General features: G+C 39.0%; 2 protein-coding genes across 8 annotated transcripts in view; both read right to left on the bottom strand.

The window, feature by feature from the left end:
- nsmfa (NMDA receptor synaptonuclear signaling and neuronal migration factor a) overlaps positions 1-12,199 on the bottom strand; it is a 36,271-nt gene extending 24,072 nt beyond the window's left edge. The window contains exons 1-2 of the mRNA XM_077496804.1: positions 11,870-12,199; positions 1,142-1,203 (exon numbers count right to left, since the gene is read on the bottom strand). Coding sequence (XP_077352930.1) covers positions 1,142-1,203; positions 11,870-11,940 — 133 coding nt within the window. The 5' untranslated portion in view covers positions 11,941-12,199. The remainder of the gene's footprint in view (positions 1-1,141; positions 1,204-11,869) is intronic.
- Positions 1,147-27,929, bottom strand: part of pnpla7a (patatin-like phospholipase domain containing 7a) — a 46,837-nt gene continuing 20,054 nt past the window's right edge. For 4 of the 7 annotated variants that reach the window (XR_013278649.1, XM_077496799.1, XM_077496801.1 and 1 more), the window contains one exon: positions 24,897-27,214. Coding sequence is in view for 3 of the 7 variants with exons in the window: in XM_077496799.1 (XP_077352925.1) it covers positions 27,110-27,214 (105 nt within the window). In the remaining 4 variants the exon portion in view is untranslated. Of the gene's footprint in view, positions 1,204-1,326; positions 1,403-9,668; positions 9,684-21,147; positions 21,273-24,079; positions 24,156-24,896; positions 27,215-27,929 lie in introns of those variants that run through there. The other 3 variants (XR_013278647.1, XR_013278646.1, XR_013278648.1) reach the window with 3 other exon arrangements.

The raw sequence follows: 27,929 nt of genomic DNA, 5'->3' as shown, positions 1-27,929 counted from the left end.
AGTTTTTTTCACTCAGAAATTCTAAGTAAATTTTACAAGGAGAGTTTTACCAGTTTATTTAAAAAAAATTACCCAAGCATTGAGGAACGAACTCGTGACCTTCAGCTTGGAAAACAGCCACTCTACCAGCCACTCTTGGTGTTTGCCACTGCAGTGCACTGTTAGTGTGTCCATTAAAAAAAAAAAAAAAAAAACGCCTCTTGGAGGTACAAGGTTAACCTTGCTCTGCAAGCTGAATTCTCGCGGTGTTCACAAACTTCCAACAATATATCTTGTACTGAGATGGTTTATTTCCACCGATCTGAACCACCAATCACAGAGCGACATTGTGTTTGGGGCGGGATACGCTGTGACGAAACCAGGAAGCGCCAACAGTTAACACCGTGAGAAACAAACTAACCTAACATGGACGAATGGATGCTGCAATTAATTCTGTTCGTGCAGAATTACTGACCTTGTTGAATAGTGGCTTTGTGCATTTTTATCTGGTAAAGATGTTCTTGCTTTATTTATTTTTTTCTAACTAAGATGAGACCGAAGACATTTTCATCCGTTGCCGTGATTGGTCAAAACAAATGTGTACAAGATGCCGCATCGTCCAATCAGCTCGACGTATTGCTCACAATGTCCTTGCCTTTCCCGAGCAAATCACCGTGGAGCAGTCTCAGATTGATATTATGAAAAACTCCCTTGAGTGAATCACAATTATCAATCTGGCTATTTCCAGGTTAGTACAAGGATTCCAACTGACACCATCAATATGCTAACACACAGCTGGAGCGGCATGGCTCAAGTGGTAGAGTGGCTGTCTCCCAACCTGAATGTTGTTGGCTCAACAACTTTTTTTTTTTTTTAAGAAACTGGTAAAAATGTACTCAAAACTCTCCTTGTAAAATTTACTTAGAATTTCTAAGTGAAAAAACTTGACTAGTTTTTTTTTTCAAGTAAATACTTTGGGGAGTTTTTTTGGTTTGTTTTGTTATTTTTAGAGTGTATGTCGAGGTGCTAGAGAGAAGTAAAGTGAAATCACTTCTGCGCAAGTAAAGGGCAGGAGATCACAACCCTGCTTGTCTATGGTTGGTAAAATGAAGGGAAATGGATGGACGAAACGACGCAACATCAGGACGGCAAAGACGCTGACCTGATCCGTTTCGGTTGTCAGGGTGTGTGAGGGACAGGTACTCTCCAAATGCTCGTGCTGCTCTGTGGACAAACACACACACATAACGCCATCAATTGATGGGTGTGTTGGAAGGATAGGTGGAAAAACACCGCAAGCAAAAGGGTAGAGAAAGAGAGAAGTGCAAGCTGAGTCCAAATTATAACCTTAATTGTCTTCTTTGTAGGCTCACGCCACCCACAGATTAAGATGCAGCTGTTTTATCTGCATACTTCAGGCAGCCTCACAAAGAGAGAGAGAGGGAGAGAGAGTAAATAGAGAGAGAGGGACAGCGGGGGAGGACGCAGGGTGAATGGTTTCAGGTAGACATTTCAAAGCGTGACCTCAGTTTACAGCAGAGAGAGGCCATAAATATTTTGTTCTTCCGCTTTCTACATTCTCCAAAACACTCACTCACCCTTTTGTTGGTAACTAGCAGATGAAAAATCTCCCAGCTTTGCTAACCAAGTATCTAAATTACTCCTTCAGCCAACTATAGCTAAACCCTATCTCTGAAGTTGAAAGGACAATTCTTACAGAATTTGCTTGTTCAAGCCAGAATGCCAAAGACGCAATTAGAGAAATCCCCAGCAGATACTGGACCATAAAAACGGTCAGTATGGAGGATGACTTCAGAGTAATCTGAGTTAGAAGCAAGACGGCATAAAACTCAAATAAATTTAACAAATGTGACAGAGACTGCATCTTTGCATTATCCGCTAAACTGCCACCTTATAAGCCATATTTTTTTTTCAGACCATGTTTTTATTGTCCAAATCCAAACAAGAAAGATCTTTTGTGACCACAGCAGCATGTCTAGTGGCAACCTACACAGCTAAAAGGTAGGTCAGGTAAGGTGAGATAGACACACAAAAACAGACAAAATGTGTGGCTTCCCTGAACCCTGCTGCTCGGTGGAAAAGTACGTTATGTTCTTCTCTGTCATTTTCAAAAAGGTCCAATAATTCAGCCTCGGGCGTACCCGTAATGAGACACATTTTGTCATTTGAGTGATGACATTGCTATGCAGCATGATACAAATGAGCAGAGGAAAAGATGAATACACATCTCACCAATGGGAAATATACAACCACAATAATTATAGGAACAACAGTCCATTATTGTGATGTGGAATGAAAAGAGGAAATGAGGAAAAGTGGGTATGACTCTAACTCTATTAATATTAATAAATCCCGCTAGCAATTCTCATGCGATAATTCCCTCTGATTACATTCTTTGATGGCAAAACTAGTTAACCAATTTCCATAACAAGCAAGGACCCGTAAATTTTGGTGTGTTGACATAATTAACCAAACCAGAATCATCTAAAGATGGAGCAGGTTTAGGTACCACATTCATAATTTATCTGCCGTTTTTGGCTGCACCACTGGAAACAGATGCCTACTATTACTGGGAAGGGAACAAGAGAGGTTAGTGACACGTCAAGACAGAATTCTAAGAGACAAGAACATGCAGCACTAAGACACAAATGAGCTGTCTATTTAGCACCCAGCACTCGTAACACCATGGGGATAAGATGATGTACACACGGAGTAGTAAGTTAGTGAAATAAAGTGAGAAAGTTTCAAGCTGTCATTTGAAGAGCCCAACATTAATAGTAGCTCAATGATCCAGGGCCAGTATGGTGCTGGCTGTATACAGTGCTGGCTAGCTAGCATGGCTAAATATGGTGAAAAGCGACTCCTCTAGTCACCAACCATTGGCGGCAAATGAGCTACACTCCTGACAGGTATTGTTATCACGGAAGGTGGACGAGTAGTAATTAACAGGAGAAGACTGTGAACCATGCTAACCGCTATACTATAGTGAAATGCCATTGTGAACAGTACACTTTTCAATACAGTACACTTTCCAATGAAGTGTGGCATGAACTGTTACAGCCAAGAGTAAAACTATGACTGGCTAATTAGCAGGTAAATTAATTACTGTCTAGAGAGCAAATAATCCACAGCTACTGTACATGCAGGACAAGTCCCTAAACAGGAAATGAACTAATACAACTCCATAAGGTTAAAAGCAGGACTTGGACTGAGGTATGAGCAAGCTAATAGTGTGACAAATTTCATAAGCAGAAGCTGCCTCTTAAATACACAAAACATAATTACTGATGAGCAGCAGCTTTGCAGCGTCTCATGGGCGCCACCACAGGTCAGTCTCAAACTGGAATTACAGCAAGACACAACTGAGAGTACAGCCTGCAGGCATGGAACATGACATATTTAGTTTAGAATCTTTACAGACTTGAGAGTGTGCAATAGTGCACTCATAGACAATAGAATTTCACAAATGATACAAAGTGACAGAGCCGCAATAACGAACGCGGTAATAATAGCACTACAGAGATGGCAACGTGCCACATTGAACTATGTATCAACTCTTAAAACGTTAATGGCAAGTAGAAAGAAGCTGTATGAATGTCTACTGGTTTCATAACCGGTGATGATCTCTGCTGGTTTGTATTTTGTACATGTCTTGAATCCAAACATTTTGGAGATGTAAGGCTGATTTTCCAACTTGTCCTTAGTAGACCACTCAATGCTAACTGACTAATGAGCAATAACTAGCATCAGCAAGTACTGGCTGACTAATGAATCTGCTGCAAGTCAAAATGCTTCTTTTTACTGAACGGGTGTTAAAGGCATTATCATTAATTTATTAAGTCTGGATTGATGCCCTGCCAGACTATAACCTGGAGCGTTTTCAGCCACAGCAGCAGAATTATCCTCCCGTATATTTAGGAAAACTGAGGTGTTTTGAGTGGTAACTTGTAAGCAACACCCCATTTGACTCACCAATCCAAATTACACAATTAAGATTGAAAAAAAAAAAAAATCTCTGATGCTCTAATCTTTTAATTTTCTCCCAAACATTACAAATTTTCATTTAGTGCACTTTGTGTCCTCTAATCTCCTGGTTGCCTCTTTTCTCACTCTTGCTCTTCTGTGGATACCTCAAGAGACAAAGTGAGTGAACAAAGCCGCTTAAATGAAATGGCTTTAAAGATGAACTAACAGTGAACTCCTATAACAAGTCATATACACATTTTAGAGACAAAAACAAATGAATGCAAATGCTCCTGGGACTCAGAGAAGTTCAGGATTTTTTTTTTCCTGTCTCTCTGGAATAGTAACTTAACACTCGAGCAAAACTCTTCAAATGGCTGCATTTACATTTCATGGTCCAACTGACCCAATTCTAGGGATTGGCATAATCTTCAACTAATTGATTCACAGACAAAAAAATAAAGACATAGGCACTAAATCTAAATTGAACAGCCTTCGAGAATTGATGCGAGTGACTCGGGTGTTCATCGTCACCAGCGCGCATCCGCAGTAAACCATACTCCCCTTGGGGCGAGGATGTTAACCATCCTCAGAGACTTGACATGTGTTACAACCACTCAGCTCCAACACAGCTCCTCACTAAAAATAGGACATCATGCAATGCCTCTGCAATCCCGCACACCATGAAGGAATGTTTCTATGCTGAGCAAGAAAAAAAAAAAAAAAAAAAAAAAAGCAGTCAGACGAATAAGCGCAATATGAATTGGTGTTCCACAGGGTTCAATTGTGGGGCCTCTGCTGTTTTGGGATGTATTTGGCAATGACTTCAAAACAGCATCGAAGTAGTCAAAACATGCACGCGGCCCCCGTTCAAGGACACTCATGATGAATGCGGTAGCCGCACTAATCAAGCAGGTGTCCCTCTGAAGTTCCACGTTGTATTATTCAGCAGGCCGCTTGCTTGATTGGAATTGGCAAACAATGGCGCCGAACACTCGCCATCATCATACATTATGTGACAGGAAATGGAGAATGAAACAGAGCGAGCAAGGCGCCACTCAGTCCATCCATTAAAACAAATTCTTGTTCGGTTTCTCCATGATGAGAAGTGGACGAAATGTTTGACAGTCAATTTGAAACGAAATGCATTCTGAGGGAGCTGAGAAGTAGCAGCACCAAGCAGTGGAGTGATTTGAGGTGGTGGGGGTGGCGGGCACGCTGTATGTTTCCATACTGTCAAATGCACTTTTGAAATGTTCAAGCTTTCTTTACGACTTTAATCTTGGAATATTAAAACTTAATTTTCATAACTTTTTTTTTATTATTACTTAAAATTTAAATGACTTTCTGTCATTACATTACGACTTTAATCTCCTAACATTATGATTTATTTATTTTTTTAACTATTTTATTCTAGTAATAATATATCTTTATTGTCAGGTTACATCATCACTGTACCAAAATTTTTGTTTTAATCAAATTACAACTTCAATCTTAAAAAAAATTCTGATAAACACATGTCTTATTTCGTCGAGCCAATCAATGATATCATTGATCAATTGGGCAAATTAAGACATTACAGCCGATCACCGATTTTGCATAAAATGCAAAATATCGTCCGATCACGATCCAGCCAATCACATTGGCGTAGTCTAATTTGAACACTTTATTCCCAACTAGAACTTTATTCTCATAAGTCAACAATTTATTCGTATTCTTGGAAGAAAAAAAATTATTTTCCCTTGCATTATTGGCATCCCTTTCTGACTTTTGGTTGCATAATTTTAGTTTCTTTTCATGTCAGAGTAGCCCTAATGTACCTTCCTGTTCGTACAATGTTAAGTCACAATTTTGCAGATATTCAATATTTGGGTAACATCACATTCCCTGCCTACCTTGTTGCAAGGCAGAATTTGTGACACGCAAACCTCTTTTCAGCTGGGGTAGGCTACAAGTCACAATGTAGACAAAGGGTTCTGCAGTGCATCCATCTCATGCCATTAAATCAAAAACGTCATCAAACCAACTCAGAATTTTCCCCAATGCAATTTTTCTTGTGTTGGTGGTTTTTATCCCCGAGTCGCATTTTATTGGGTTGCCATTTTATTGAGCATCTAGCAGATGTTTTTGGTGAGGGCTTTCTAATTCATGTTTGCCGCCTTCGAAATAATTTAACAGTCTTACCATATGTCATGCAATGTAATGTTTTCTGCCTTTAAAAAGTTTTACATTTAGTAAATATACACACATGATGGATGGTGATGTGCCGTCTGAGCTCCACGTGTACATTGCAGGTAGACACGCAAGGATACTTATGATAAATTATGCCGCCATGGGCACTAAGTCATCACATTATCGACTCACATCTGATTGTCTCCTGGCTATTCCCAGTGCCATTTAACACAGTGACCATATATCTTGAGAGGACAGGAGTCTTGTGGTTAAAAACACTTCCTGGCTGCGTTCCCATTGGTTTGAATACCATCAGGCCTAATGTCCCTCCAGGCGTCTCGCCGCCGTAAACAATGGGCTGCCAAGCAAACAGATGCCTCACTCTCAGCGCGCCCTGATTGAATCTCCTCATCCTCTCGGACGGACTAATTGAATTAGGTCTCCTAGCAGTACGCGCAGCAGGAACCTGTTGAGATCTGCTGCGCAGGTTTGTCCACCCCACTTTTTTGTTCCCCCAATGTTGTGATTGTCAGGAAAGCGTGGGATGTGCAAGCCGATGAAAACTATCTTTGTGAATGATGCAACAATCAACTCCAACAATTACTATGGTACACTTTTTTTTTTTTTTTTTTTTTTTACGGGAATGCTTTTGAATGTGAATGACTTTACTACTTTCCTATTTAGACTGTGCTTTGTGGACAACAATAACAAAAGGAGTTAATACCATCACTGACGGGAATAATGAAACTTCAGTTGAGATACTTTGAATAAAACTGCACTGTCCCAATAAATATCCAGCCAGTCAGTCAGCATGTTTAATGGTGACACATTTATAGTTTGTCTACAAAGAGGAGACAGATGGAGAGGAAAATGTGATGGTGAAATTGTTCAAGTGAGGACACTTAACTAAGAATCAGCAATCACAAAGTGTGATCAGGATAAACCTCCTTTACGTCAATTTGTATAATTATCTCATTTACTGCTCTCACTGACGGCGAAACATGTCAAAAATCAATTTTAACTGGATGGGCAGTGAATGAGTTATCTCAGGGAGTGTGTGGGGGAGGGGGCACCTTTACACAACCAAGTAGAGCGGCCCATGACAAAAGACCAGCACACCTGTTGACCATCGTGGATACACTAAGGATATGTAATTTGCATCCGTGTATAAAAACCTTTCATCTGTCACGCCCTCAGTGCAAACCCCTTGTCTGTCGGCCTTGGGGTGTGACTGCATCAGGCCTCCTCCCTCCTCTCAGCTCGGCAGAGCGCCATCAAAGCTTTTTTACGATCCATGTGACAGCATTGGAGAGCCTCCATTGAAGGCTCTCAGTGGCTCATTGTGTCTCATGCGCTGCTGGAGGCGAGAGAGTGACCTGTTTCGTAACCAGCCATCCATAAACATGAAGACATACTCTCTTTGTCAATTGTCATACAGTAGCTTTTCCTGTGCCACGATGTTTTCGTGATCTTCTTTTCATGTGGCGTTTAGTGTTAGGTGTTATGTTGAAGTTACAGACTCAATCTTTATATAAAAGTTGGATATCGTAGATTTTGATTATTGCAAAGGTTTCCTGGTCAGATGAAACCAATCACAGTTTCAGAACAGTTAACACATTAACTCATTCATGAGGTTGAAGAATAGCAGATTATTGCTGGTCTCGACAGAAAATCCCAAGTTTGACTGGTCCAAGACAGAGACAAGACCAAGACCTTCAAAATGCGGAAGAGCGGAGACAATGAAAACAGCAGAGGCCCCAGAATTGAACCCTGAGGAACACCATACGTGTGCAGGGTTGCCAATGTTAAAAAAATAAATAAAACAAAAGTTGTTCACTGTTGTGTACCCTGCTGAAGACAAATAACCCCTTGTCTTATTCCATCAGAAGAAAAATATGTGGTGTAACTAGTAAATAATTAGCGATGTTGGCTTACGAATGCGGCCAGTTTTTTTTTCCAAGTTCTGAACCACCACTTTATCAATGTAAATAGCAAATATCAGATGTTGTCACACAATTAAAATGAAAACAAACAAAACCAAATCAGTCATCGATACACTGGAACAAAGCAGTCAAATACACAAACGCAAAGGGGGAAAAGCAAGAAGCAGGAAGCAGATGCTACAAGACACAAAACCGTTATCACTCCAATCTCGACGTCACTTGCTAGGCAACGCCACTTAAAGGCACATCAGCCAACGAACGTACTATAGTGTGTGTGTTAAAATATAGAGAAAAGCACTTTGGCATGCCTGCGTGTACATTTGCAGGGTCATGTGCCAGTGAGTAACTAATAAATATTGGATGTGATTGAGCAGCGTTTCCCATCAGCAGGAGCTCAGGCTCATAGTGCTATTAACACACCAAAATTAAACCGGGCCATACGCCTGACTGCTTTTAAAGAGGATTTTATGACATAAGCCTCTTTAATTAGGGACAGAGTGTTTGACTAGGGACAAAAGATGCCTTCGAATTTGGCTATCCATGGACTATTGAGATATGAGTAGCTCATTAAAATTATGTCATTATTCTAATTCAGCTCCGTCAAACAGCAAAATATTTTGTTGTTGAACTCTATAACATTGTATTTAAATGACAAAATTAGAATGGAAAGAATCAAACATTTTTGGCCACAATTCAAAGGACATTGTGCTGCTCCTTCTGGTGTGTGCTTTGACCACCAGGGGGCAGTATAGCAGGACAGAGACATACGAAGAAGAGATTCACAACTGACTTAGTAAACTGCAGGGATATTGATAATTTTTCACAAAGAAAAAAAGATATAAGCCTGTGAGTATTTGTACATTTGTATTTTATACACTCACTTGTCTGTTGATTGTTACCATTAAGCTAACTGTACCATTGTAAGGCAAAGGCAACCAATAGTGTACCTATCAGTCGGTACAGTAAAAAATAACTGACCTACAAAATCATACAACAACAGAATCTATACAGTTTTGGTGAAAATGCAATTCACTTGTGCAATGATTGCATATCAATAATGCTAAAATGGCGCCATTAGTCCCAATAAAGCACAATTAATTAGTGCAGCTGTAATTGAGAAGAGAATTGGAAAGAGATTTGGAATTTTTGCTTTAAGTTATGCGCAACTATAAGAGTTATAGCATATTGTGATAATTCCAACTCACACTTTGCAAATTAATCCCCCGTGTTGGAAAGTCAAAGCTAACCATTCAAGTGCTCAGAATGTAGGGACCAACAAAGAACCGCAATTTGACTTCTCGGCGACCTGCGTCTCAAAGTGTTGCCAACTGTCAAAACAAATCAAAGAATTCTTATAGCCATCTATGGAATTGGAATATCAAAGTTGAAAACTGATAACAACAAAACCAAAGCCAGATGACCAACCAGCACACGTATAACAAGACCCTGCACCATTTACTTCGTTCAGTGTGAGAGAACAGGTGAGACTTGTGGCAGGACATCTCACAGCTGCTTCTGCAATGTCCCGAGAATCTGACAGTTCCTGGTCAAGAACGTTGCCGTGCTAGGAGCAACCTCCCGACTCACCCGACCTGGCGAAGCCCTCTGTAAGTCTGACAAGAAAGTGAATTAATGATGGAGCCAATTAGGAAATGACCTGTAATGCTTGGTGGTGCCGGACACAAACAGGAAAACACTTCTTCCACTTTTTCAGGGTTTCCAGGTGTCTCCAACGGCAGGAGAAGAGTAAAACACACAATGAACACACTCATATAAGCTGGCCCCGCTTCTAAACTCATTTGCTCCCAAAAACGTATACATATGTTATATTTTAAATGTTTTAAGTGTGCCAAAGGCGTATTTATATGTTTTTTAAATGTTTTTTTTTTTTTATGCTAGAGCATACAGAAGGCTTTGATGCCGCCTCTCAACAGCAAAAAAAAAAAAAAAAAAAAAAAAAAAACAGTTGAGGAAATAGTAGTTATTACACAAATGGCCATCAGGTGGCAGCAGAGCAAAGGAGATCAACCAGTGCCATGTTGGGAAAAAAAACCTCAAATACTCACGATTCTAATTAGATTTGTGAATAATGATGAAACTATATTGTAATGCTAATTGCTGCAAAATGTAAATAGAAATATACTTTTTTTCTTTTGGTAGCTTCTATGTTTTTATAGCAATAGAACACAAGATTCTGTGGGCCTTGCAAAATTAGTCAAAATCCAGTCAAACAGCCGGGAGCAAAGGGGATTGCTTCTGAGAAAATGGCTGGGAGTGAATAAGTTAAACAAGGTTTCTGCAGCTATCAGAAAATATAATTCTATGCTTTTTAATTCAACTTAAAATGAAATTTAATGCCCATGCCGTGCTGCCTATACACACGCACACACACCTATACTCAGTCATTACAATTTTTAATCATAAATGCATAATTTCCATAGTTAATTCATGATTAATCGCAATTCAATCGTACATTACATCTGTTCTACTTGTACAATAAAATATTTTTCCAAGTTAATCTGTTTGCCACTAGATGGCATTAGTGTTTCATGTCGTGACATTGATGACAGAAACAGCATTGGTATTTGGAACATTTACAAGCTCGTGGACTCCAGAGCATTGTGTTTATTATAAATTACAACTAGTCTCCAGTCGCCACAAATACATATTTTTAATCACATTTATTAATACTAAATTGTGTTACGGTGACCCCTTTGCGTCATTTTGTATGCAAAATAAAGCATGAACAGCAATGCGATTTAAATGAGATTATCATTTATTGCTGGTTCACTCTTTACAATTTCTGGCAATCCAGAAGCCCTGTGGCACCACACTACCTCTCACAGGTCACTTTTGGTAATACAATAGCAATCTGGTTTAGGGAGGAGACTCAGGATTGTCTTTGAGATATTATTTTTGGAGTAATGGACACCACATACCAAAGCAGCAGTAAGCGCCACGAGGAGATTTTTCCGTAACGAGTGGGGTGTTGCTTAAGAAATCAGAACATACGTACCCGGAAGGCAGAATGTCAACTATTTTTCTCACAGGACAAGCTATCGTAGAAGCCACTCATTCACCAACTGGGGTACACTCGAGTCTATTTGAAGAATGGAAATCTCCTCCTTCCCCCGCCGCCTTCCTAACAATGCAGGCTTCCCACTCAGGACAGCCTGTGTAGCCACTCGCCAATCTGTATGAGAAGCACATCTCCTCTCAAGGTGGCACACATACAAACGCGGCTCCGCATGCAAACAAGGCAGCGAGAAAGGGGGAGAGAAGGCGAGCAAGGTAGATGACGTAAGAGCACGTCGGCCCACATGTGTGATGCGGAGTCAAGGTCATTCATTGATAGAATTGGAATCGTACGACGTCACGGAGACAAGATGTTCCATGTAGGGAAAAAAATAATCATCAGCCTGTATGATTCCTTCAGACTAAACTGTATGGACTCCTGCCAAAGTGTCTGCCTTGCCAGACTGAAGTGAGAATGATGGATGAGCACTTCCTCATGAGTTGATTGATTGGCAGATTGACATTATTTTGTTTCATGCTGTTTTACAGTGCAGCCCCCTTGTATGACTTTCATTACACAATGACGCTTCATTCACAAATAGAGAGTCGAGTCTACAACGTGTCCTGCATTAGACTCCCGACACGAAGAATTTGGGTGCGCCATTTCAGACGGGACAAGCGTGAAAAAAAAAATACATTGCACAATATTAGAACATAAACTTCACTTTCAACACACAAACAGAAATGAAAAGAGAGCTCAGCTGGCTGTCCCTCACCTAACTTTTGCCGCCACGGACGATATCGCGTCGTTTCTCAAATTCCTCCTTTTGGACGCGGCGGTTCCCATGCTGACATGGAAACGACGCAGACGGAGAGCAAATCATTCCCACCACTAATTTACAAAAAAAAAAAAAACACACACACACTCGCTCTCTTTCTTGCGGACGGATGTCGGAATGCGGCAAAGAGGAAATCCAGTCAGCAAAAAATAAATAAATAAAAGGAAGGCAGCACGTGCGCACGAGCCCGCGAGGAAATACACGCGTGGAGTCCTCCTCGCTCTCTGCTCTGTGGCTCATTGATGTGCACCGACAGAGTGAGCGAGAGAGCGAGAGAGAGAGAGAGAGAGGAGAGTGGAGAGATCATCACAGCATCAGCAGCAGCAGAAACACAGAGGGGAGGGGGGCGTGACAGTGGCATATGATGGACACGAGTGGTGGCATTCCCCGCAGGAACCCCTGCAACGTGCCGACTGTTGATCAGTCGCGAGTCGTAGCGTATCATTACAGCGGATGCGGCTTAATTTGATTTGCTCATATGCCCAAACCAATTTTCATCCACAGGAAAGAATAAAAACTGAATTCTTACGTGCCAGGGTCATGCCATGGCCAGCATAAAACCTTTATGAGCTGCAAAGGCAAGGAAGAGTTTGCAGAATATAGCCTCACTTCAGTTTAAAGAATATGAATCGAAAATTAATTGGCAACTAATTGGTCAGCGCATTAAACAGTGTAGATGCAATGAAATTGGAGGCTAAATAAAAAATGGACCAAAGCTGATTTTGCAGTCCATAGAGATGAAAGTCAAACCACTTCATTCTTTCCACATTGTGCATACATGCAATACTTTTATTCACTGGATGGTCGAGTACCGATACCAGGTATCGTATTGGGCCTATACTGGACCTTATTTCAAGGAATCGGTAGGTACTCACGATGGCCTTTTGTGGCCACATTTACAAACAGGAACTAGAAATTAGAAGAATAGAAAATTGCCATTAATTTCAAGCAAATAATTCTAAATTGGGGAGGAATGTTCACTTTTACTGAGTTACTGATATCAATACCAAGACCGACACCACTAGGGCTTTTGATACATAAAATTTCCCCCCAAAAAACTATAACAGATCATTTTAAATAGGAATGTACAATAGCACTGTTTTTTTTTTTAGACCAACTGAGTCGTCATCGATACTAAGTACCGATACCACTAGGACTTTTAATAAATAAACTTTTGCCCACAAAAAACAATGAAAGATGATTTTAAAGAAAGACATACCGGTATATATCCCAATATAGTATTTTTCCTGAAAATAATGATAATTTTCTATACTTATAATTGCTCATTTCTAGTTTCTGATGGTTAAATGGCCACAAGAGGGTGGCTGATACCAATAGTGGTCACTGTTGCAAGCACCGATAAAGTATCAGTACGTGCGCAAACCTAATTCTAAAGAAAGACCTATATATCCTAAAACAGCATTTTTCCTTAAAATTGTATCGGCACTGATATCTGGTACTGGGATTCACCCATCCCTAATATTGGGATCTATATGTCTTTCATTAAAATTATCTGTCATTATTTTTGATGAGAAATATTATGTATAAAAAGTAAGAGTGGTATTGGTACTTGGTATCGGTATCGGCCTGAAAAACAGTGGCGTCGAACATCCCGATTTATTTCCTATGGATTAAAAAAAAAATAATGTGGTGACCTCAAAATCACAAACCAATCATTAGAAATAAATGTAGAACTTGAAGCTCGGAGCAGTTTTTACATTCAGTACGAAAGAACGCACACAATATGCACACACACTCGTCATGCAAACAGATAACAGCCCAAGCAGGAGACAAATTGCGCCGTAACGGCTGATTAGCCTTCGAACATAAAATCAATCACTCCTTCGACCCGCGGGTCAATTGAACAGCATCGCAAATTCACAAGATGTCCTTGGGCGTCTTATGGATTTTGGTATGTGCGCAGCATGCACATAACACACACACGCACAGTCGTACACTGAGACAAGAAAGGGAATGGAAATCAATAAATAAACTAAGCCGTGTCCCATCGGGTTGGTGTGAGCTCCTGTAGACCATTAAGTAATAAATTATTTCAGGCGAGTTTGACCGAGACAGCGAGAGTGTGTGCCGATGGACTGTAGATGAGGAGAAAGGAGGGGAGGGATGAATGGGAGGAGAAAAGGCTAAGGAAAAAAATAAAGAAGAAGGGAAATGTGAATGGAAAACAGGGTGATGCAAGAAAAGAGAGAGGACAGTTTTTGTTTTCCTTCTCAATATGGGGAGCGCATCTGAAAAAACAGAGGAAATGGAAGGGCTGGTCATAAATTCACATCTAGCAAAGATATTGGTGTCTCCTTTGACCCTGACGAGTCGATGCTTGACTGATTGCAACACAGATCAATGGTGGAGTCTGTAGTGGTCGCAAGAGCAGTCAGTCAAGTGTGGCTTTCAATGCTTTCTTTCTTTGTTTTGCTTTGAGTAACATCATGAACAACAAAACTCTTACTGGACACTGACTATTACAATTCAAATATTCTTTTCAATACAAGCACTTGTGTCTTAGTAACATTTATTAATTAAATTTTTTAGAGCCTTTAATATGATGATGATTTTGGACCCGATCACTAAAAAAAAAGAAAGTTAAATAATAATCGATCTCAGATCCGATCAAAAGATGGACCAATCAATCTAGCCTATTTAAACAACGTGTTTATTTGCTGTACAGTAAACCCCCACTATTGGCGGAGATTGGGACATGAATAGGCAAAATGAATGAATAGGCAAAAATTGAGTATAAGTGACGGCCATTGAAAAGCAAATTGGGGGGGTGCAATACTAAAATAATGTGGTGAAAAAAATCCAACTGTAAATCCCGAAAAATCTTGGCTAATTAACGATGGCACCACAGAACATCCCTAAAGTAAACGAGATTGTATTTGCTGTATAAAGTATGACATTATAACCGATCACCAATTTTGCATTTAATGCAAAATATCGGCTTATCCAATCCAACAGATCAGATTTGTGTAAAGTCTACAATACCTTTAATATGCATTATTATTCTATTGTATTTTAAGTAAACCACTGGATCCTTTAACATACATGGGAAAAAAAACCCAATGGACAGGCATCCAAAAATTATTTTAAGCTAAATAAATAAATTCATTTCCGGCACTTTTAACAAACATGCTGTAAATACCAAATTTTCGCAAGTGTGAGTAAACTGTTGTTAAAAAAATAATAAATAAATAAAAAGAAGAAGAAAAGAATTTTTAGGGATAAAAATTAACTCCTTACTTATCAGCAAAAGATGATTTAGGTGAAACCAGGCTGTGGCACAAAAACAGTTGTGACCGCTGCACTGTGCTAAAAAATAGTAGTGATAGACCGATATGTTTTTTCCAAGGCTGATGCTAATACCGATTAGTAGTAGTCAAGGAGACCGACAGCCGATATTTCAAGCCGATATTCATTTGCAGTAAAAGAGAAAATTCAAAATAAATAAATAAATAAATAAATAAATAAATAAAAAGCAGATATTCATTTGCAGTAAAAGAGAAGGTATTATCGTCAGAATCTTTTTGTAAAAAATTTTTAGACATATAAAGAATTGACAACTTTGTTTAAAAATTCTACCAACAAATGTAAGGAGATTTTATTTTATTTTTTTAAATAAAACGTGGAGGGAGTTCCCAGTGTCAGCATCATTTTTCATACAGTGGAAATTTAAATAGGTCCATAAATGAAACGTTCCCTCAGGGTTTGTATAAGGTTTCAAAACATCAAGTGAAAATTTGTCTGAATATGTTTGAAAATTCTTTGCAACAAGTAAAACTGTCTGTGAGCATCTCACATGATGAAAACCCTAAATTTGCTACGTTCACAAGCATTCATTGCTCAGTGAGAAACCAGCTTTATCGGCCTTTAGATTCGTAAAAAGGCCGATGCTGATATTGGTCAAAATGCCAAATATCGGCACCGATAATCGGTCTATCCCTAAAAAATATCAGTGACATCATCGACTAATCTACAACTCTTCTACTACATAAAACATTCAACCATGAGATGAAGTGCATGCTAGTGGCTATGCTAACGACCATGATCACTTATCTGCCGAATGTGAATACCAACAAAAATATTGCCTGTCTCACCTGTCCAACAATAATTCTTTAAGATTTGTTTACACCCATGTTAGCTTGCGCCACTTAAAGCCAATCACTTTGGCTGTTCTCATGACAGAAGCAGGCCGGAGAAGAGGGATGTCGCCAAATGATGAGCATTTGCAAGGACAAGCTGATGCTTACGTCTATATTGGAGCAAGGGGGCGTGGCAAACCATTTGGTGGCTTACGTCTCGTGTGACAAAAAAAGTCATTGTGGAAGCAAGGGCACAGTGCACGCGCACCTGCCATGGCGGGGCGGGGTCAGGCGAGATGGATGGCGGCAGTAAAGTGACACAAGCGAGGCACAGAAATGAAGTGCACTGGCGGAAGGAAGAGATTTCCACGGGCGGATGATTGATAGCGCAATCCGTGGGCGGCGGTGGAGAAAACGTGTGCGTAAAATATTTTTGAATATTTGGTTAAGAAGCAAACTGAGAAAAAAATAAATAAATCTTCCCAAACTGACTGATTTCTTGTTTTAACTCCCCCCACCCACCGCACCACAATAGTCCGGCTGCAGAAGAAAAATCTCAAACAAGGTCAGCCAGCAGACATTTATCCCCTCCGTGTCGGAGGACTCGTGCCAGCACATCAATTTTGCCGTAAGAAGCGCGAGTGCATACAATTACAAAGGCAAGCCGTGATGGATAAACGGAGCGTGAAAGCGTCCAGAGGCAGGCGGTAAGCAGGCTTGCGAGGAAATAAAGAGCCATACGGGCAGATCCTTATCAAGAACTGCGAGTGGAGTGCGCACACACTTCATGTTTAGTAGAGCAGCTGCCAGCAGAAGCGAAAAACAATCCATATTATTGTGTGTACATGAAGCTAACCTTGGAAGTAGGTTAGCTAGCGTCCTGTTTATAATGCGTTCCCGGCAGACTCAAATAAACTCTGGCCAGGCATCCATAGCAATCACAGTCTGTGACAATTTCCCATCTCATCCGTTCTGTCCGAGATGAGAAGTCTGAAACATGATTGCCGCGGCTGCCGGGAACATCAGGCATAGGTAGCATTACAGCATGATTTCCAGTTAACTCGCGATTAATCGGAACTCAATCACACATTTTATATCTGTTGTGAATGTACAGTAAAAAAAAAAAAAAAAAAAGAAAAAAAAAAGAAAAAAAAAAAAGAAGTTTATCATCCATCCATCCATTTTCTTGACCGCTTTTTCCTCACAAGGGTCGCGGGGGGTGCTGGCGCCTATCTCAGCTGGCTCTGGGCAGTAGGCAGGGGACACCCTGGACTGGTTGACAGCCAATCGCATAAGTTTATCATACTCTTGTTAACATATAAGCGGACAAATGTGGTCAACAAATACAAATGTGTCCTCTTTCAGTTCATTGATACAGTATTTTTTTTTTAAGTGATTTGTGGTTAAAAGGAAACATTTATAAGGAGTTATAGATTTGTTTTAGGTCATTTTTCTGCCAGCAGGTGGCAATAGTGTTTATGTTGGACATTGGTGAAAGGAACAGTACATTTTGCTTTTCAAATTCAGAGCAGAGTTAATTGGAACATGAAGCAGCTCAAGGTAATTTTGTTCATTGTAAATTGCAACTAGTCTGCAGTCCCTACAAAAACATATTGTTATAGTAACTACAAGGCATAATGTTGTATGTAAACGAAGCATGAACAACAATCATCAGCTGTATTTAAATTGTTGATACATTTGGACACTGGATTTCATTCTTCTTAATGTCATTTAAGGCCTTAATTTTAGCCAAATCCATTTACATGTAATGCTTTTTAATGACCCGCAGAAACCCTAAATAAGTACTGTTTAATAATCCAGCCACAGAAAATGGGTGGATGGAAGGAGTCATGGAGATACAGTAAAAGCAGCAAGTCAGTAGGTGACTAGCAACTTAGCATGAGATGCTAACATAGCAGTCTACATCTGCATTCATTGTTTCTGCTTGTCAAACATAAGGCTAAAACCATGGCACCAGCCACAAAGGGTTCAAATCAAAGTCCTTCAGTCATCAGTTGACAGTCCTATCAAACGAAGTGAATGGACCAATCAGGAAGTACAAACCAAAACAACAACAACAACACTACTTCTGCCCAGGCATCGGCATAACCTGCAGTCATCTCCTACTAGCATGATCCAGAAACACTTTCGGGACAAAAGTACTTGGACACTCTCAGTCTTGGTAATTTAAGAGTCAACTGTAAACTTTTTCTCCTCTTAACCCTGGAAGTGTGTTCTCCACTGTGCGCCATTCCAGTTAATGTATTTAATAGAGCTACAAACCTCCTGCTTGAGAGAAATTAAATAAATGGAGACAAGACAATAATGTAACTGGAGCACAGTGTAGGTGGTCATTGTCAAAGATGTCCAAAATGCCTCACTCACTCCTCCACCTTCTCCCCTGCAGATTGGGAGCACATCTCTCCGTATTTAATCATCGGAGACAGCTAACCTGAACTCCCTCTCATGATGGTGACTCATCTCTCTTTTCCGCTTTCTCTCCTCTGTGCTTGCAAAAAGTCGTCTGGATGGTAATTGTCATTCCGCCTGGTTAACGGGAATCCCCGCGGTCAGGGAGTCCACCCACCCCCAACCGGGTGACATTCAGCCGGCTACGATAAACGAGCCTTGGAATCCCGCAGTTGACGTGGGGGAATAAAAGGTCCTAATTCTTTGGCATGACGAGGGCGTACATGTCGCGGAGAATGACAAAGAGCAGACGTCACCTTGACACCGTATCACTCAGCTATTCCCTGATTCCTGTAGCTCCTCCATCTTACACTTACATTCGGATTAATATTGTGTTTGTGGAATATGAATAAGCAGCAAAATCCACTCGTTTTTATCCATCTCAAGGGACGGCCATTTTGACACTCCTTGTCGACTGAAAATGACATCATCGCTGCTCTGGGCTCAGGTAACGACTAATAATGGCTCAGCTTGTGAACGTCACATGACCTAACAGGTGAGCCGTGATTGGTCATTACCTGAGCCTTGTGCAGCTGTTATGTCATTTTCTCTGTAGTCAACAAATGACAAAATGGCCAGCCCCTGGGATAGATTTAAAAAAACAAAAGGGTGGATTTTGCTACCATATGATGGGAAGTCCGTTAAATGTAGTTGCCACAAAAGTCAACAAACTTCCTATTTACCTCAATTTTCTTTTGTTGTGATACAATATGTTCCTGCGTAAGGCAGTTGAGTACTTACCGGTACTCTCCTTCAACCTACAGTGTCCGCCCCTGTGTGTTTAGTCGGTCACTTTACTTGTCACCACAAACACTCTATCATCTGTGCATGATCGCTGACATTGAAGCAATGGATGGCCCTCTAGACTACAAAGGCGGCCATTATCGTCTCCTCTGTCATACGGACACTCCCGGACAAAAGCGAGCTGTGCTCTTTCTAAAAAGCTCCTTCAGCGTTAAGGTCAAACAGACACGTTTCCACCGTGGTGCTTTTGTGATAGCACAAGCTCTTAATTCACGCTGACAGCGCCTGGCTGAATGGGAGGGTCACGTGTGAACTACCTCTGAGTTTATGCGGGCACATTGAAGACATTTCATTTGACCGTGGCAAATATAATCAATTTTTCCGCTTTAACTGTACTTAATCAAATAATAATGGCTGGATTTAACATGACGGCAAAAGACCTAACCATGCACTACGAGGCAGAAAGCGACTCAAATGAATATGGTCTGCATAGCCTGGCAAGAACACTTTAAAATGCACTATATTCCCATGTATAAAAGTGAAAGCATATTCATTAACAAAAATGGTATGAAGGCACTCTGCCAAGTCTTATGGGGTGTTTTGAAATAAGACTAGTCATAGAAAAATCAAGGGTACCAGCAACATTAAATCACTGGAACAGTGTGGAGTCCATATGGAAACATGGTAAAATTACAAAAATATCTATATGGAACCTCAAATGAGTTCTTAACCTTGTTGGAGGTACTGAACCCCACCAGTTTCTTTCTTTTTTTGTTCCACAAACTTATACAATAATTAAGAAATCACATGGCGTACCATCACACACACAAGTCGATTACTGAGCGCACCAATTTCTCTGCCTCCATGACAAGTTAATGGTGTACTGGATGGTGTGGTGTGGTGCTGCTCGATTATGAAGAAAATATTAATCTCGATTATTTTGGTAATAATTCACGATTGTCATTTATTTTTTGGTACAAAACAAGAAAATGTTTAAACATAAAAAAAATACTAAGATAAATCAAATTCTTTGAAGCACTCTAATTATTCAAGTTCCTTTTTGATGAAAAATAATATTAAATTAGTTATTTAAAATTTTTAAAAATGTGCAAATATATCAATTCAACAACTCAAAATTAGTTATTAATAATCTTTTTTTTTTTTTTTTTTTACAATTATGCTGATTTTGTAATTGTATGATGAAAGAAAATAGGTTTCTATATTTTGTTTTTCTTACTTTATTAGTTTTGAAATAAACAAAAATACATACAGTATATGACCAAATTTGGAGACACATGCTTGTTGTACAAAATAATTGGGACACCTTCATGCTTTGTTATTTTCAATTGAATTGCAGAGGTAGTTCAAATTAATAGTCGCTGAAGTTTTGAAATGATTCAATTTGGTTTCACTGGATACCACAAAAATCTGGCATTTCAACAGATGTGCCGACTTCTTATAGCCACTGTAGATTAAAGCACCGGACCACTTGACTAATACAACTACAGTACATTAAGTGAAAATGGAAGAAAAATGGATTTGGGCCACCCTTTTTGCGAGTGTCTTTCAGAGAAAAATAAAACTCCCCTGAGCCTGATAATTCAATTGATTACAAGTGCTGGGAGTTAATATCGAGTACTTTCACACCCTGAATGACGATTCAAGTCTACAATGAATTAACAGTAAGCGGTCATGTATGTGTGCTGACTGCAGTGTAAGCGAATTGACCTTCGTGTTAGTGGTGACATAACTCTTCCTAAAGGGGCAGCCCCACAATCTCATTACTGGTCTAGAATCGCCTCCAAGATTTTAACGACATTCGCATCGGTTCTAGGTTCGACCTGTGAGTGTGGGGGAAGGCCTTCCTCCTACGTGACATCCATGCCTATCCCCACCTTGACTCACCTTGTTACTGCAGCAGACCTTCCAATTTTCTTCCCCTCACAGCCTCCATCGTCCTGGCCTTCCTTCCCAGGCGACATACTCCCGCTGTGATGCGCAGCCAGGTGAGTCAGTGAGTGATTGAGAGTCTGGTGAAAAGAACGTTGAGAGTAAAAAGTGGAAATGACAGGTTAGTTTTTCGCAAACTGATTAAAATGGACCAGGTACATTTTGGGTTAGAGTGGATAGAAAAAAAATCTACATACCCCTGTTCCAGGTTTTTGTGATATAAAAAAAAATATGTATACACATAATTTAAAAACCTTTTATTTCTTTTCTTGACATTTTTATAGTCACATCTAATAGTACAAGCCATTGGTCAATAATGTGGTGAGCTTCCACAGCACCTTATATGTTTCTTAACCATGTTCATGGGTCAATGTGACGCGTTCTAATGTTTAATCATTAAAAATATCACATAATGGAATGCAATGTTTTCAATATTACAAATAAAATAAAATAAAATACAAAACGAAGGCCAGCAACGTTGAACCCAACTTTTTTCTTTTCTTTTCTAGATTTTCCTAATGGGTCAATTTGACCCGCAACAGGAGGGTGAATGATGGATCAACTTTTGAAATTATCTTATTTTGTCATTTTTTTCATTTGAATAGTATAGTATAGTATAGTATAGTATAGTATAGTCATTTTTGGGATGTGGGAGGAAGCTGGAGTACACAAAAAAAAAAAAAAACACGCAAGCACGGGGAGTACACAATTCACACCTGAGATTCAAACCCAGATCCTCATTAACTGTGAAGCACATATGCCAACCATTATTCCACTGTACAGCCCTTATAGCTACTGCTTAGCCTGTTCTCTGCGCAATACCTTTAAATTGCTGTCCCTGAAGAAGCGTCAATACTCGCCAAAGCTACAAAACAATTGTGGGTGCCATAAAAAGGCTGATTATTTCTTGTATATTTATGACTACACTGTGTTTGTGGTCCCTAGTGTGAGAGTCTTTGGTGCAGCGTTAGCAGATACTGCAACGTAAAGACATTGGGAAACTTCCAGTGGGTATATTTAAGCTTACTACAAAAGTGGATGAATAAAGGGAGCAAGGCCAGCGTTGGCTGCCCTCCCGAAGGCGGAAAGATGAATAGCCCAGCGCTGGCCCAGTTGTACTTGCTTTGCTGAAAACAAAATACGTCCTTGCTAGAGTCATTCAGATCCACTGTGGCTGAGAAAGAAAGTGGCAAATGATGATGTCACCAGGAATAAGATGACGCCCTTGCGTACACACACACTTAACTTTACACTGACAATGCACAATGTCAATTCTACCTGCTATATTTTACACAACGGTATGACATTATTCTGTATTATTGAGAAGAACCTTCTAATATACTAATTTGTGTTCATAGAATTGACGTGAGATGTAAACAACCAAAACAAATCATCAGCCAATTAATGAACACACAGGGGGGATGATAGGCAACTGAGGAGGGCTGAGAAAGAAGGGAAGAAGTGACACAAACCTGGATCGATAAATCTTAAAAAAAAAAAAAAAAAAAAAAAAACCTGGTGAAATGAAGCGAAGCCTGCAGGGCAGTTTGCAGGAAATGAGTCTTTTCGACTGAAAGACGACAGTGACGAGAGGGTCAGCATCACTACGAAGTGACTTTTTTGTCTTCATTAAAATCACTCAGTTAGCATGACAATGTAACAGAATAATTAAACAGTGAGGTTTATATATATATATATATATATATATATATATATATATATATATATATATATATATATATAAATATATATATATATATAAATATATATATATATATATATAATAGGTGGCCAACCATTTACACACATATATGATAAGTCTCTTAAACTGTGTTTCCATCATACTGCATTGCATCATTAGAAACCCTGTTAATGACATTAACCTTTTGTTTTTCTTCAAAGGAAGCTTAAAGAGGAAGTCAAAAATTGACAATAATATATTCTATGCAGACCCACTAGCCTAAAAATAATATTCTGGTAAATGTTGCATTAGTGGAATGCGGGTTAAGCAGCAAAATCTAGCAGTTTTTAATCCATATCAGAGGGCAGCCATTTTGCCACTTGATGTCGAGTGAAAATGACATCACTGTTGCTCAGTCTCAGGTAACAACCAATCACAGCTCAGCTTCAGAAAACAGGTGAGCTGTGATTGGTCGTTGCCTAAGCCATGAGCTACTGTGATGTCATTTTCACTCGACATCAAGTGGCAAAACGGCCGCATTCTGATATGGATTAAAAACAGCTGGATTTTGCTGCATAACTCATATTCCACAAATGTAATATTAATCAGAATGTCATATTTAGACTAGTGAGGCACATATAATATTTTTGTCACTAAATGTTAAAGGTTGGCTTCCCCTTTAAAAAGTGGCTAGTAGGCTATATTTACGCTTATATTTTATACTTTTTATATAACGCGTGTTGTTGGGATGTTATCAAGCTTAATGCGGCATAGTGAACTATTAATTAAAAAATAAATAAATAAATAACTTTAAACTTGAAATAGTTGGTAAACAATACAGTTAGCTTGCTAACTGATTTGCTAAGATTAGCATTAGCTAAAAATGTCCATCCTGTGCATGTACATTGTGTAGCCTACTTGGTTAATTTTCTTATATTAAAAAACAAACAGCAAGTTCAACACAAAATGTTATTTGTGTGTGAGAATGAAATGGGAACGGCGCTAAGGTATCCTACTATGAGTTTAACTCAGGATGTGTCACATTAACAGCATGTCGGTGGACAATGGCCTCTCCCGCAGTAAATTAGCGGCGACAGATTTGGAAGAGTGGAGATGAGTTTGCCACCTTTAGACAGTCAGCCAGCTTGATTTATAGAAGGTTAAATAGAGCAGTGCAAATACACACATAAATATCCTTGTGTCTACCTTTCTTTAGCACGCTTTGTCGTCCTCCACCTGTGTTTCATTGCCTGCCATCCTTCTCCTTGTGCCTTCGGGCTATCTGAAAAATGGGGACAAAAAGGACTCAAAAAGGTAAATGGGTCACTCTTGCTCGAGCAGCAGTGTGATAGAGGACAAAAACAACTGCTTTTTCTACAGATTGACACTGAACATTAATATATTCATCTTCTCTAGAGTCTTTATAAATAACAGTTGTGACCTGTGTGTAGGAGTGCCGGTTAGATGTTCTTGTTTTAAAAAAAAAACAAATGCAGCATTTTGAGGTCACATTGAAAATAAGTCATATCTGCTTGTTTCAGCCCTCTTGAAAACTGTTAATAGACGCGAGCGCCTCAGTCTTGTCCAAAACACGTCACTAGGGGTGCTGACAGTTGCTAACAGGAGACCTGCGTTGTTAAACAGAAATACTCCCAGTGACGTGAATAGTGTATAATAATGAATAATAGGTTATCATTAAAGCATGATGAAACAGCTGATCTTCTGAGTTTGTCTTTGTATAACCAAAAACAAACAGAAATTGAAAAAAAATAAATCATGAGATTTATTTAGTTTAGAATTACAGCTTTTAATTCAGATGTTTTAAAAGAATATGACATATTCCATTTTTGTGCTAATCACCATTTATATCTCCAATTTCAGTGGCTAAATGTATTTACAGCGGACAGATGCGTGAGTTTAAAGTTGTACCTTCTCAATTACATTGTCTTACATCAAATGAATTGGGAAGGTGTGTAAAGGCAAACTCATAAACCCGTGTAAACATCAAAGTCCGGCTACTCAGTTCCTCAATTCAATCATTTATTTACCAGAAACATCATACAAAATACACAATAGTGTTAGTAACATTGATTATCAAAGATGATAAAACAAAATAATACTCATCAAGCCACAGATAGAAGGCATACTGGTAAACGTTATGTGCTTATCACTCAAAGCTAAAGGCTGGACGAGGGCACAAGTGGTTGTGTTTGTTTCAGTCACCTGGCGTGCTTCCACATGTAGCATCAGCGTCTCATCCATCACCGTTTCAAACAAGCTGTGAAACATTCACTGAGGCCAAACACATCAATTTCTTTGCGCTTTGTGTTTTTGGAAACAACCCAAAAGTACAACACACCAGAAGTAACAACCTTGGCTCCAATTAAGGTGGATAGGAAAAAGCCTACACAATCCTGTTCAAATGCCAGGATTTTGTGATATATCGGGAACAAAAAACGAGACAGAGATAAATCATTTCAAAACTTATTCCACCACTAACATGACCTATAGCTTGCACTGATCATTTAAAAAAAAAAAAAAAGTGTTTTGCACTTTTTTTTTTCTTTTACAACTTACAAGTTACATGAGGCTGTAATAACTCATTTTGCCTGTGTTTACAATTAAGGTTAAAAAATATATATATTACAATAGTTAACTTGTTACTTGTATGCAAATTATGAAAGTTAAAAAACTGTTAAAGATTTTATAACCACCATTCACTCACTGTTCTTCTCATGTAAATCAATAACATCAACTTTTACACTCTGACACTCCAATATTATGTGGCAGATGGTCTTCCAATAGGCTAACTCCAACTTTTTCTTTTTTTTTCTCCACGTTTTATGAATAGATTAGTTAGTTGTGTTTTCCCCATCAAAACTAAATTATAAGGTTATGGTGAGATTATTAGAACTTTAATTAGCTATTTATTAGCACAGCATTGTGACCTACATTTAAACTAAATGATTGATGATTTAGGTAAATGTTTAACAAAAAAAAAAAAATGCAACACAAGAGTTTGACCAGTCTACAAAAGGCTACAAAACAAATCAACATTTGCATTGATGTGCATATCTGGAGTGGTGGCCGAGCTATCTGTACATAAAGGCTGAGGTTCTATAATGTTCTCTTTACAGTTTCTCCGTTACCATATCGGTACTGTCCGTTGTGGAGTGTAACAATAAATCTCACATGGCTGGCAAGTAGAGGCGGCACAGACCCACCAAAAACAGTCATCTAAAACATTTTTCGTTCAGTAACGTTGTCAAAACAGCAAATCTTCTGAAGCAAAAAAGGCATTCTGTATTGGAAGATTCCCTGTCAGGAAACCTTCATAACCTTATAATAACACTTTGTTCGTTAAGAGGCACCGGCAAGGTATTTGCATTTTTTTTTTTTTTTGCATGAAGAGGATTAACAAAGAGTATTAAGGCCATACTGTGCAGAAAAATACAAGACAAAATTTGTGACACTAACATGTTAATAAGCTGTATAAAAGTAGCAATGCTACAAGATTTATGTACCGGTCCGGTAGAAATGTTAAGAGTATTATGTCAAAATGCAGGGCCATATATTTTTTTGGCGCTTCTCCTCAAGAGGTTGGTGAGTGAAACCTGGACTGGTCGCCAGCCAATCACATGTACAGACAAACAACAATTCATACTCATAATTTAAAGTCTTCAAATAACCCAACAAGAAACTCGTGCACGCATGGGGAGACCGTGCAAACTTCCGACTGGAAGGCCAGAGTGGAGGTTCAAATTTGACTTTTTGCATGTCTGGCTCCACATGTGCCTTGTGGTTGACTACATTATTCTTCTCTGTATGACAATCTGGTACATATTTTTTCCCCCTTATTTGACTATTCTCATAAAATTAGAATATGAATTAATTGTGGTAAAAAAATAAATTCTCAGACTATAATGACTTTCCTGTAATTATGAATAATATTAATTATACAATATAGACTTCATTATCATTACTCTGTCTTGTCAGTGTAATACTTTTTTTCTGTGTTTTCAGTGTGGCCCTAATACTCCTTCATTTAAATTAACCTGGTGCCACTGTTGCAATTCCTTCACTTCTTGACTGATGCGATCCATTTAAAGCTCGACTATCTCAATATGAGAAATGATGACGGTACGTGAAGCTGAACGAAGGTTAATCTTCAAGAGTTATGTGGTAGAGTGGAATTGAGGCCAATGGTGGTCTAATGCTTCTTCAATATTGCACTCATCACTTGGCGGAACGTTTGGAAAGTACTTCCTGGTTTGCTGAGATGTTCAGCGGGTGTTCGTGGCCGGAGATTGCGTCGGCATGTCTTTCATCCAATTCGTCATCCTGAGGATCGCAAAGAAGTTCGTTCAGCGACTATGTCAGCATTTAATGAAAGAAGATTGTCAAATTCTATTGCACGTTCCATTGATGGTTACTTCAAAACAATTGGAAAAATTCCTTCATCTTTCCAACTGGTCCCTTAATTTAATTATGATGACTACATCTAACAAAATTAGGGGTGCACCGATTGGCCGGGATAAATTAAAGTTGATCTTGTCCACCAACCTCAAATACCTGTTTCCCAGGTATTGTTCAATATTTTACAATAAAACAAGACTGGCACGTTTGATGTGTATGCTGCTTGTTTTGGAAGAGAGAGCAAGAGAAAAACAAAAACGAAACGCGATCATCAGGTCAGACTTAAACAAACAAACAAACACATATACATATACATATACATATATATATACATATATATATATATATATACACACACACACACACACACATACATCGGGGCTCAGCCAGAAAATAGTGACCAGTGCACCCCTAATTAAAATACATCAATTATTTTCAATGACAGTGTTATAATTAAATATTTTCCAAAAGGCATTGAAAATTAGTATTAATTATACTATATTATTATTTGAAAGGAAATTGCTACAATAATGTTTATGTTTCAAGATAAGAATTAAGTAGGTAATATTAAGCAATTTTTTTTCAGAAATTACAAATGAATAAATTATGAATATATAACATAACTAAGCAATATTGGCTA

The sequence above is a fragment of the Festucalex cinctus genome, chromosome 15 (genome assembly GCF_051991245.1).
Source record: "Festucalex cinctus isolate MCC-2025b chromosome 15, RoL_Fcin_1.0, whole genome shotgun sequence".
Classification (NCBI taxonomy): Eukaryota; Metazoa; Chordata; class Actinopteri; order Syngnathiformes; family Syngnathidae; genus Festucalex; species Festucalex cinctus.
The sequence above is the reverse complement of the archived record's forward strand: the minus strand, read 5'-3'. Positions and strand labels throughout refer to the sequence as shown.